The 13,026-nt window shown below is 47.5% G+C and overlaps 1 protein-coding gene across 1 annotated transcript; it reads left to right on the plus strand.

The window, feature by feature from the left end:
• Positions 1-6,648: 6,648 nt before the first annotated feature.
• On the plus strand, positions 6,649-11,803 carry SRARP (steroid receptor associated and regulated protein). The gene is made up of 3 exons (XM_021684381.1): positions 6,649-6,655; positions 10,189-10,257; positions 11,376-11,803. Exons 1-3 carry the CDS (start codon positions 6,649-6,651, stop codon positions 11,801-11,803), a joined length of 504 nt encoding a protein of 167 aa, XP_021540056.1.
• The last annotated feature ends 1,223 nt before the right edge of the window (positions 11,804-13,026 follow it).

Below are 13,026 nucleotides of genomic sequence, written 5' to 3' on the forward strand. Positions count from 1 at the left end.
GCAGGGAGTCCCGCGGGCTCAATCCTAGGACCCTGGGATCATGACCTGAGCCAAAGGCAGACACTTAATGACTGAGCCACCCAGGCGCCCCACTCCCCTGGGTTTTCATAGCACTCTTGCCACCACCCTGAACTCCTTTCCTCCCTTGTCTTTTTGTCACATGGATTTGGTAAGCTTTCCAACCCTCAGGAAATCCAGCTGCACCTTTTCTCTTTGCTTGCACCCAAACAGCCATGCACAGTTGGACAAAATACCCAAAGAGACAAAATTCATGACCACTAGCCCGAAGAGGAACGTCAAAAAATGTCCATCTGGCCAAGTCACTACTCCTCCCTTCACAGTCAGTAGGGAAACTAAACAGCTCAGCAGCAGTTGACTTCGCCCTTTCTTTTACAGGAAAATCATAGCAAATCTGATAGGACCCCTCTTGTCCTCCCAATACAAAGGACACAGAGGTAGATCTGTGTTGGATGTAGTCAGCTGGGACTCATCATCCATTCCTTCCAGAATCTAAAAAGTTAAAATTCCATTTCCCGGACTCAGTGGCAGTTAGAATTCCAGATACAGATGGATTCTGCCAGTTGGTAAGATTGGATGGAAGGCAGAAGTGAGGCAATAGCCATTGTCCTACCGATGTTAGCTGATTGCTGCTGGCAAGCAAGGTCATGCAGATGTGAGGGTTTTCAGCAGCTGGCTAGTCTCCAGCTTCATGAGTGTTCAGAAGCATCTGTGAGATGCTGACAGCCAAACTCAACATTCTAGTGCCTGGGAACCAGCTTCTAGCCCCAAATCTAAATCCCTGGATTCTTGCTGGCAATATGTTGAATGCAATAATCTCGGTGATGACTTCTTGATTCCTCATCTTCCTGATTGTGGCAGAAGTAATATCCTCTGGTTGGTGAGTTCTATGGTGTTCTGGGAGCCATGACTAGAGGACCAGTCTAGAGACCCTTCTTTCAATCCCTCCAATAATGTTATAAACACTTAATTTTCTGTATGAAATCCCTTTCTGCTTAAAAGAAGTCTGAAGACAACGTGAGGGATCCTTGTAGGATGGAAATGTTCTGTACCTTGACTGTATCAATGTAAATATCCTGGTTGTGATATGATGGTACCTTAGCTTTGCAAGATGTGAGCATGGCGGAAACTGGGTAAAGAAGGGTGGTGGTGGAATTGCTCTGTATTGTTTCTTACAATTGCATATGAACCGGGGCGCATGGGTGGTTCAGTCGGTTGACCATCTGACTCTTGATGACTCTTGATTTCGGCTCAGGTCATGATCTCAGGGTCATGGGCTCTGAGTTCAGCCCAGAATCTGCTTGAGATTCTCTCCCTCTCTCACGGCCTCCCACCCCTGCTCTCGCTGAGTCGCGCTCTCTCTTTCTCTAAAACAAACAAACAAACAAACACAACACAAAAAACAGGGGCACCTGGGTGGCTCAGTCCGTTAAGCGTCTGCCTTCAGCGCAGGTCGTGATCCCAGGGTCCTGGGATGGGGCCCCGTATCGGGCTTCTTGCTCGGCAGGGAGCCTGCTTCTCCTTCTCCCTCTGCCTGCTGCTCCCCCTGCTTGTGTCTCTCTCTCTCTCTCTGTCGAATAAATAAATAAAATCTTAAAAAAAAAAAAAACAATTGCATGTGAACCTACATTTTTTTCACAATAAAAAGTTTAAAGAGAATGCCCAGCAAGGTTTCTATTTCTGCAGGAAACTGACCTCCAAGGGGTCAAGGCATTAGATTTGAAGGTGATGCAGATCTAGCCTACTTTGCACAGGGAAAAAGTAGTTACAGAAGTTATCACTTATCACAATAAGTATTGTTGCCTGGGGGAAAGTGCCTAATAAAGATAGGCTTTGGTGGATGGAGTGGCTGTCACACTGACCATTAGAGGAGAGTGAGGACTGTAAGGACTGTCACGTAGGCTGCCTATTTATAATTGCACTGAAGACTTTCAAAAAAGAAATATCTAGGGTTTAAATTCTCAGCTCAAGACAGGACCAGAGAAGCAAGGGCCATTCCTGACTACTCTAAAAAATTTATCTCCTCTCTTGTAGCTACAGGGCTTATGTTGCCAAAAATTGGACAGAGCTGATACTGTGGGTTGCTGAATTGTAATATAATTGCAATAGAAGTTGTGTTCACAGGCTGGCCAGGTGCATTGGATGGAAACAAGTGGCACTTAGCAATCAAGAAGGAGGTGTTTGGGTGGATGCAGATGACTAAATTCCCTAATCCAAAATTCAGTGAAACTCTTTTGCCTTAGATGCATTCGATGCAGCCCCCTCCTCCCATTGAATGAGACTGACCCTGCTTTCCCTGGAAAGCACGTCATGGCCTTATCTGAGGAAGCTACTTTGCAAAGAGATGCTGATTCCCCTCAGAGATCATTATCCTTTATTGGTCTCCAGATCTGGCCCAGTCCAAAGTGCCCCAGGGAACAAGCCCGTGGTCTGACCCTAGAGGTGATTTACTGATTTAGGAAAGAAAGCAAGCAAGCAGGGAGGGAAAGGAAAAAAAAAGCAAGCCTTAGCTAATAAGTGAGCTGAAACCTAGAGAATATACATGTAACTTAGACATGTTAAGTCAGGGAGGAAGGAACATAACATTAAACTTGGCTGAATTTATAAATTTATAAAGTGAACCCCAAGAGACTTTGGGGTTTTAATGTCCCAGCTCCAACAGCTGAGAATGGTTCTAATAGCACAGTTGGTTGATCGATAATTGAAACCCAATAGTGGTCTTCATTAGATGAAGCTGAGATGCCAGAAATTCCTTAGAACAATACAGAAGGAGGAATCTACAAATTCAGGCTAGGTGGCTGAGAGCAGGAGCTAAGGATACCCCTGCTGCTGGAATGAGTGAAGGGTGATGATTGCCTGGTTTCTCACTAGGGGGTGTTGCTGCAGTCTATTGCTAACTGACTCCCTCCACCCCGGGGCTTCTTCCCTCCAATGCCCTCTCCCCTTAGCTGTCCCAGGGACACACAGGGCCCCTCACCATCTCTGGAGCCTCCAGCCAAAACCTCATCCACCCTCCACCCTAATGGCCGCCCAAAGCTCGGTTATTATTTACACGTGGGCCTTTTCCCAACAAGGAGCACTTCAGTGGTTGGCTAACTTGTGGCTATAACTTGAAGGGCTGTAGATAAACTGACAAATGTCTATTTATATAATTTAGTTTATCAATTTGATTACACACACGTTGAAAATCATGAATTATGTAACACTATAATAATTTATAAATGCAACGATGTTTTCTCTGCTTATTTGTCATGAAACGGTTTTCTTAACTCTTCACAGGCATCCTTGACATACACTTTTTAATTCACGTCCATTTTGAAAATGGAAAATGTTATAAAGTACTAGATAAATTAGGGACGCCTGGCTGGCTCAGTCGGTGGAGTCTGTGACTCAGTCTCGGGGTCGTGAGTTTGAGCCCCATGTTGGGTGTAGAGTTGGGTTTTTTGTTTTTTAAAGATTTTATTTATTTATTTGACAGAGAGAGACATAGCCAGAGAGGGAACACAAGCAGGGGGAGTGGGAGAGGGAGAAGCAGGCTTCCCGCTGAGCAGGGAGCCCGGTGCGGGGCTCTATCCCAGGACCCCGGGATCATGACCTGAGCCGAAGGCAGACGCTTAACTGACTGAGCCACCCAGGCGCCCCTTTTGGTTTTTTTTTTAAGATTATTTATTTGACAGAGAGAGACCACAAGCAGGGGGATAAGCAGGCAGAGGGAGAGGAAGAAGCACGCTCCCTGCTGAGCTAGGAGCCCGATGCAGGACTCGATCCCAGGACCCTGGGATCATGACCTGAGCCAAAGGCAGATGCTTGACCTGAGCCAAAGGCAGTACACTCTAGGTGCCCTAGAGTTTACTTAAGGAAAAAAAAGGAAAGAAGGAGCGCCTGGGTGGCTTAGTCAGTTAGGTGTCCGACTCTTGATTTCAGTTCAGGTCATGATCTCAGGGTTGTGAGATCAAGCCCCACGTGGGGCTCTGTGCTGGGTGTGGAGCCTGCTTAAGATTCTCTCCCTCTCCCACTGTCCCTCCCCACCCCACTCCCTCTCTCTCTAAAATAAATACATACATAAATAAATAAATATTTCTTAAGAAATGAAAAAACAATAAAGTACTATATAAAATAATAAAATATTAAAACTAGATAAAATAATAAAATATTTTCTGCATGCCCATCATCCAGATTCAACAGTTGCTTTACTACAAGTACTTAATATATCCTTCCTTTCCTTTTTCTTTCTTACTTTTTTAAGTAGGCGCCACTCCCAGCATGGAGCCCAACATGGGACTTGACCTCACCACCCTGATATCTAGACCCGAGCTGAGATCAAGAGTCAGATGCCCAAATGACTGAGCCACCCAGGTGCCCCTCACTGAAGTATTTTAAAGCAAACCCCAGATATGTCATTCAACCCTCATATCATTCAGTGTGCAACTCTTAAAAAATTGTCTTACGTTTCCATGATGTAAGATTTTAAAAATAAAATCTTTTTTTAATAAAATCTTTTTTTTTTAAAGAATATTCTTTGGAGAGAATCTTAAGTCAAATTACAGAGAATGTACTGTAGAACATCCCACATTCTGGATTTCTCTGCTTCCTCGTGCTGTCATCTGAGTAGCTCTTCTCTCCATTTCCTGTAAATTAGCTGGAGAGGGATAAGTAGGTTCAGGTCCAACATTTTCAGTAAGAACATGTTCTAGATGCTGCTGAGTCACATCAGGGACCCCTTCAGTGGTGCTAAGATCAATGGTGGGTCTGGGTGGGAGCAGCCCGATTCCTTCTTTGGAAAGTTCCCCATCAACTGCCCGTGTAACAGTTTCTTCCTTTGAAGATCCTTCCCTGATTCAATGATTTCATTAGAAGTTGTAAAATGATGCATTTCTGATGCTATCATTCTTTCCACACTTATTAGATGGAGTTCTTTTTTTTTTAAGTTTTTACTTATTTATTTAAATAACCTCTACTCCCAACATGGGGTTCAAATTCAGAACCCCGAGATCAAGAGTAACATGCTCTTCCGACTGAGCCAGCCAGACTCCCCAGCTGGAATTCTTTTTTTTTTTTTTTTAAAGATTTTATTTATTTATTTGAGAAAGAGAGAATGAGAGAGAGCACATGAGAGGGGAGAGGGTCAGAGGGAGAAGCAGACTCCCTGCCAAGCAGGGAGCCCGATGCGGGACTCGATCCAGGGACTCCAGGATCATGACCTGAGCCGAAGGCAGTCGCTTAACCAACTGAGCCACCCAGGCGCCCCGCTTTTTTTTTTTTTTAAGATTTATTTATTTGAGAGAGAGAGAGACAGAGCTAGTGAGAGCACACGCAGGGGGTGGGGGGAGAGGCAGAAGGAGAGAGAGACGCAGACCCCCCCTGCCCCCGCCGCTGAGCAGGGGGCCTGATGCAAGGCTGGATCCCATGACCTGAGATCATGACCTGAGCCAAAGACAGACACTTAACTGACTGAGCCACCCAGGTACACCTGGAATTCTTGTGTAAACTCATCAATTAGGACCATAGTTACCTGGAAATATAGTTCATTCAGAGAAGTAGGATAGAGCTCATTTCCTTAAAAAAAATAAATAAGAGCTTTAATTGAGATATAATTCACATACCATACAATTCACCCTTTGCAAGTGTGTGTCTACTTTGATCGGTTTTACTATATTCACACAGTTGTGCAACCATCACTACTCTCTAATTTCAGAACATTTTCATCATGCCAGAAAGAAACCCTTATACCTATTAGCAGTCATTCACCCATCCCCTGCCCCAGCCCCCTGGCAACCACTAATCCACTTTGTGTCTATGGCTTTACCTATTTGGAACATTTGATATAAATGGAATTGCACAACATGGGGTCTTTTTTTAAAGATTTTATTTATTTATTTCAGAGAGAGAGAGCGTGTGTGAGCACAAGCAGGGGGAACAGCAAGCAAAGGGAGAAGCAGACTCCCTGCAGAGCAGGGAGCCTGACGGGGGCTCAATCCCAGGACCCCAGGATCATGACCTGAGCTGAAGGTAGATGCTTAATCCACTGAGCCACCCAGGCGCCCCACTAATATCCTTTCTTGATTCCAGGATCCAATCCAGGATCCCACAATGCCTTTCATCACCATGTCCTCTTAGTCTCCTCCCTTCTGTGATGGTTTCTCTCAAAGTACCAGGCAGGTATTTTGCAGAATGTCCCTTGGTTTGGTTTTCCCTATATTTTTCTCATGGTTAGACCCAGGTTATGGGTTTGGGGGGAAGGAGGCCACAGATGAGACATGCCCTTCTCATCACATGATCTCAGGAGTACAGGTGTCCACAGGTGCCCAGTCACTTTTAAGTCAAATCACACAAGCAACAATATCCAGCTAGAATTTAATTTTATTTTCTTTGACTTTTGCACAGCCTATCAGTTTTCTGTCGCTGCTGTGCCAAAGTACCACGATCTAGTGGCTTAAAGCCGCACAAGTTTGTATCAGTTGGTCTAGAAGCCCGACATGGGTTTCACGGTGCGGAAATTAAGATGTTGCCAGGGAGGTTCCTCCATGCAGGTCCTAGGGGAAAAAAACCCTTTTCATGCCTTTTCCAGTTTACAGAGGCTGCCCGGATTTCTTGGCTCATGGCCCCCTTACACCATCTTCAAAGCCAGCAATGACGGGTGAGTCTCACGTCCTGTCTCTGGCCTTTTTCCATCAGCACATCTCTTCCTAACCCAGGTGGGAAATGTTCGCCAGTTTTGAAGACTAGTGGGATTAAATTGTGCTCACTCAGATAATTTGGCATAATCTCCCCCTCTCAAAGTCCATACTTGTGATACTGTGATTTATAGTAACATATATATGTTATAATAACATATATATATATCTGGTCTTTGTCCAATTCCTGGCACAGGGCTCCTCACACCCTTTGGAATTGCCCAAGTGTTGAGAGCAAGAAAGTTGTCCTTTTGGGGGCGCCTGAGTGGCTCAGTCGGTTAAGCATCTGCCTTCAGCTCAGGTCATGATCCCAGGGTCCTGGGATCGAGTCTCGCATCGGGCTCCCTGCTCAGCGGAGAGCCTGCTTCTCCCTCTCCCTCTGCTTGCCGCTGCCCTTGCTTGTGCTCTCTGTCCAATGAATAAATGAAATCATTTTTTTAAGTGTCTTTTGTTATATGAACAAGGTAACTTTTATTTTTTAAATTTTTTAAAAGATTTTGTTTTTATTTATTAATTTGAGGCAGAAAGAGAGCGTGAGCAGGGGGAGGAGCAGAGGGAAAGGGACAAGCAGACTCCGCACCGAGCACGGAGCCCCAGGCGGGGCCCGATCCCAGTACCTGGAGATCATGACCCAAATTGAAATCAAGAGCCAGATGCTCAACTGACCGAGCCACCTAGGTGCCCCAGAGGTGACTTTTAGAAAGACCCTAGGTCACCTAAGGATGGGCTTGGTGGCCAGGGGAACCAAAAAAATGTGATTAGAGAGTTGGAAATTTCAGCCCCACCCACCAACGTCAGGGAGGGTTGAGGGGCTGGAGATTGAGTTCAGTCTCTAATGGCCAATGATTTAATCAATTGTGAACATAGTGGAGGAGATTCAGGAAGAGTGGCGGCTCAGAGACTATTAGAAGCTCCGCCTCTTTCTCCATCCTTTGCCCTGTGCATCTCTTCCATCTGGCTGTTCCTGAGTTATACCCTTTTATAATAAACTGGTAATCTAGAGGCATCTGGGGGGCTCAGTCAGTTAAGCGTCTGCCTTCAGCTCGAGTCATGATCTCAGGGTCATGGGATCGAGCCCCGCATTGGGCTCTCCCAATGCGGCAAGTGGCAAGTCTGCTTCTCCCTCTCCCTCTATGATCTTTCTTGCTCTCATTCTATCTCAAATAAATAAATAAAACCTAAAAAAAAAAAAAACCCTGGTAATCTAGTAAATAAAATGTTTCTCTGACTTCTTTGTGCCACTCTAGCAAATAAGGGGGGTCATGGGACGCTCTGATCTAGAAATCCGAATCACAGATAACAATGTGGAATTAACAATTAGCATGAGCAATGCGGGGATTGGCAGTCATGTGGGAATGAGCCCTTAATCAGTGGAATCTTTCTATCTCCAGGTAGGTGGTGTCGGAACAGAGTTAATTGCTTGCTGGTGTGAGAAAAAAACAAACACACACATCAGAATTGATGTTAGAAGTGAAATACCCCACTGCAAAGTCGTTTTTGCTGTGTCAGGAAACATGTTCACAGGTTCTGGGGACTAGGGCATGGATATTTTGGGGGACCATTATTCTTATACCATACAGAGTTACTTGTAATGTACAGAAGTGATATGTTACATTTAATGAAACAGTACCAATTTTCATTTTAAAGTGTATTTCCAACAAATTTGCAAACAAACAGAAACAGACTCATAAATACAGAGAACAGGTGGTTATCAGAGGGGTGGGGGTGGGGGAATAGGCAAAATAGGTGATGGGGATTAAGAGGTACAAATTTCCAGTTACAAAATAGGGGCGCCTGGCTGACTCAGTTCCTAGAGCATGTGACTCTTGATCTCAGAGTTGTGAGTTTTGGTATTGGGGTTGTGAATTTGAGCCTCACATTGGGTGTAGAAATCACTTCAAAAATAAAATATATTTGTTAAAGATTTTTTTTTTTTAAGATTTTATTGATTTATTTGACAGAGAGAGACACAGCGAGAGAGGGAACACAAGCAGGGGGAGTGGGAGAGGGAGAAGGAGAAGCAGGCTTCCCGCCGAACCGGGAGCCCGATGCGGGGCTCGATCCCAGGACCCTGGGATCATGACCTGAGCCGAAGGCAGACGCTTAACGGCTGAGCCACCCAGGCGCCCCTATTTGTTAAAGATTTTACTTACATATTTGACACAGAGATAGACAGCAAGCACAAACGGGGAGCGGCAGGCAGAGGGACAGGGAGAAGCAGGCTCCCCGCTGAGCAAGAAGCCGGATGCGGGACTCCGTCCCAGGACCTGGGATCATGACCTGAGCCGAAGGCAGACGCTTAACCGACTGAGCCACCCAGGCACCCCAAAAATAAAATCTTTAATTTAAAACAAAGGAGGTACAAACTTCCAGTTTTAAAATGAGTAAGTCAGGGCGTCTGGGTGGCTCAGTTGGTTGAGCGGCTGACTCTTGATTTCAGCTCAGGTCGTGATCTCAGGGTGGTGAGATGGAGCCCTGCATCAGACTCTGTGCTCAGTGCAGAGGCTGCTTGTCCCTCTCCGTCTGCTCCTCCCCCCACTCGCATGCTCTCTCTTGCTAAAATAAATAAACAAAATCTTAAAATAATAATTTTAAAACAAAATGAAGAAGTCATAAAGATGAAAACTACAGTATGGGAATGGGGAATGTAGTTGATAATACTGTAATATTTTTGTATGGTGACAGATGGTAACTACACTTGCCATGGTGAGCATTTCCTACTATGTGTAAATGTCAAATCATTATGTCTATGTCATACACCTGAAACTAATATAATACTGTACGTCAACTATATTCCCCTTAAAAAATGATAATAAAGTATATATGTTTTTTCCAATAAAAACAATCAGTTGATTTAAAGGATGCTGTCGACTGAATGTGTCCTCCCCAAATTCATATTCTGAAACTGAATCCCGGGGGTGATGGGATTTGGAGGTGGAGTCTTTGGGGGGTGATTAGATCATGAGGGTGGAGTCCTCATGATGAGGCTAGTGCCCAGATAAGAGACTCCAGACAGAGCCCCTGCCCATTCTGCCGCATGAAGACCCTGCCAGAAAGACAGCCATCTCTGAACCCGTAAGTGACTCCTCACCAAACACGGAATCTGTGGACATCTTAATTTGAACTTCCCAGCATCCAGGACTTTGAGAAATCCATTTTCTTGTTGAAGTCTGGACAGGCTAAGGCAAAGAACAGGTAGGAAGTGGCTGCAGTGGAAAGAAATAGGGTCTGTTTGGTAGAACAGCCTCCCAGTGACCTGACAACAATTCTGTTGACATAACCCTGTGGATCAAAGCAATCCGCTAGCTGCCCCGGGCCAGTTCCTGTGGCTCCTGGTGGAATTCACTCAGCAGATCTGGATCTGGTCCAGTAAATATAAAAGGTCTGGTCCTTGGGTGGGGAGCTACATCCTGGAAGAGGCTGCTGAGAAGTTCTCCTCCTCCCAGAGCTAGAAGTTCTCCACTGTGGCAGCAGCTGTGACCCCCGCCCCACTCAGAAGACCCCAGCGACCAACAAGCCAGCCCCAGAGTCATGGGCCTTGAGACAGATCTGGAGACCAGCTCGGGTAAGAGGTGGCAGAGGGGCCTCAGCACCACAGAAAGACCAGCCGAGGTGGGCCTGGGGAGGGCACACACCCTCCCCGGAGCTGCCGGGATTCTCAAGCCATGGGTGGTGGGCTTTGCTGATTCCCTGTGTTAACAAACCTACCAGAACACGACCTTCCTTCTGAGCCTGTGTCATGAGGAAGAGCCCACAGTGAAGAGAATTTGCTATCTGGGTAACTCAAGAAGTTCACTGTTTAAGAGTCCAGGCTCTGGATTCACATGGAGCCGCTTCACTGATAAGTCAATTGGCTCATGGCTTCTCCATGAGCTGGGTCGGGAGGGTACAAAAGTAAGACCGCAGGGATGCCCAGGACAGACAGCCCCGGGCACTACTGGTGGGCTCCAAGGCTAGGGACGAGGTTGTGGGGGGTAGGGGAGAGCATCATGGTGCTCCCTGAGAACCACCATTTGCACAAGCTGGGTCTCAGTGTCCTCGTCTGTAAAAGGTGGCAGGACCTTCCCCTTGTTCGAGGACCTCATTACTTCAACAGTGTGTCCGTGGACCAGCAGCACGAGCATTCCCTGGGAGCTTGTTAACAATGCAGAGCCTCACCCCCCACCCCACTGGCGCACCAGAGTCTGCAGGGGAGGTTCCTACGCACAGAAGCTCTGAGGCCCGGGGCTCTGCTCCAGAAGGCAGACGCCTGAGTAGGGGAAAGCCAGGATTTCTTTTTTTTTAAATAAGAATTTCAATTTAATTTTTTTTAAGATTTTATTTATTTATTTGATGGAGAGAGACACAGTGAGAGAGGGAACACAAGCAGGGGGAGTGGGAGAGGGAGAAGCAGGCTTCCCATGGAGCAGGGAGCCCGACACAGGGCTCGATCCCAGGACTCTGGGATCCCGACCCGAGCTGAAGGCAGACACTTAACGACTGAGCACCCAGGCACCCCAAAAGCCAGGATTTCAACTCATGTCTCCCTGATGCTGAAATCCATGCTCTTAGACTCCACTCTTCTGGTCTTTGTGTGTCAACCAATTGGGCAGTGAGACCCTCGCGGAGGGAAGGAAGAAGTGAGTGAATGGAACCACACCTGACTGTGCTAATGCAAACCTTTGGTCTTCTCCTTCCTTCCAGGTGGGAAGCCGGCCTGCCATCAGAAGGCCATCCCCACCGCTCACCTCACTTTTGTCATTGACTGTGCTCGTGGCAAACAGCTCTCCCTGGTGGCACCCCCAGTGCCGCCCCGAGCCCCCGGTCCCCATCTAGGACCTGTCACTCCTCCAATGAAGACCTATATCTTGTTCTGTGGAGAAAACCGGCCCCACCTGACTCAGGGGGCCCCTCTGGGGGGGGGACACCTGGCCCACGCCGGGGGGACCCTGCCACCCCGCAGTGGGACGGTGGCCCCAGCTTCCTCCCCAGTCGGTCCACGTGTCCCCCAGGAGGCTCCTGAAGCCAAGGGGAACCCCTTGAAGACTGTGCCCTCAAGGTCTTCAGCTTGGGGCACGGTCATCGGCTCGCTCAAAGCCCTCTCCTCCTGTGTCTGTGGGCAGGCAGAGTAACAGGAAGAGCCTGGCCCTGGAGGAGGGGGTTGGCACAGCAGGCTCGAGAGCTCGGGATGGGGGTTGGGGGCTGCAGTTCCCAAAGCCCAGCCCTCTTTCCCCACCAAGCAGAAGTCTTTGTGCCTGAGCCAAGGAAGAGCATTGGATCAGATCAAGGACATCTGAAACAGCCACTAAGTACACACTCAAAGGTCTTCTCCTTCCTCCTCCTTATCTTTGTTCACCTTTCACTAGAAGCAGGATAAGGTACCTATGCATGGAAAGAGACTAATTCATTCCTACAGCAAATCCTAACGGAGCATCTTCTGCATTCCAGGCTCTGCAAAGTACTAGGGAAGAGACCACAGCATTCTTGGAGCTTATCCTCGGAGCAGTGGGTGGGGGTGAGGGGAAGGGTTAAATAAGTAAACAAATAAATAAAGATGATTTTGAACAATGATGGAATGAGTGCCGTGTAGGAACTGAAATGGGGTGCCGGGATGGGGGGTGATGGGGGGCAAAGAGCTTTTCTGATACGGTGGGTGGGAAAGGCCTCTGAGTGGGTAACAAAGTATGATCTCGAAGACGAGAAGGAGCCAGCACTGTGAAAATCAGGGGCCAACCCGAGCAGGATGAGGATGCCCCAGTGCAACGGGCAGGGCCAGCGAGTTGTCTGCTGCCATCCTGGCTTTCGTGCAATTGTGCGGGTCCCTGGGAGGTCCAGACACGGGATGGGGAAATTCCGGGGGCCCAGGTGGGGCCTGGCGATCCAAAATAGGAAATAAGGGGAACTGCTTCTCAAGAGGGCCTGGGCGTGGGGTGGGGGGTGTGCTCAGGAAGGTAATGGGGAATCATGTTTGAACAGATACAAATAAGAGCTCTTATTTCCTGAGCAGCTACTACATACCAGGCTCATGCACCCCTAGGGAGACAAGGTGGTCCCTGCCTCCCGGGGCAGTCATGTTACCCAGCGGGAAGGGGGTCCCTGGAGTGCGTATGAGGGTGTGTGCAGGTCTAAGATGCACGGCGTTGTGCAGAATGCTACATCAACTCAGCTGAGGAAGTGTGTCTCAAGGCTTTCTCGTTAAAATTGCTGAATGTTCGGAGCGCCTGGGTGGCTCAGTCAGTTAAGTGTCTGACTCTCGATTTCGGTTCAGGTCACGATCTCAGGGTCTTGAGATTGAACCCCGTGTCTTCAGGCTCCATGCTCAGCGGGGAGTCTGCTTCAGATTCTCTCTCTCCCT

This window comes from Neomonachus schauinslandi, chromosome 4 (assembly GCF_002201575.2).
Source record: "Neomonachus schauinslandi chromosome 4, ASM220157v2, whole genome shotgun sequence".
In the NCBI taxonomy this organism is placed as follows: Eukaryota; Metazoa; Chordata; class Mammalia; order Carnivora; family Phocidae; genus Neomonachus; species Neomonachus schauinslandi.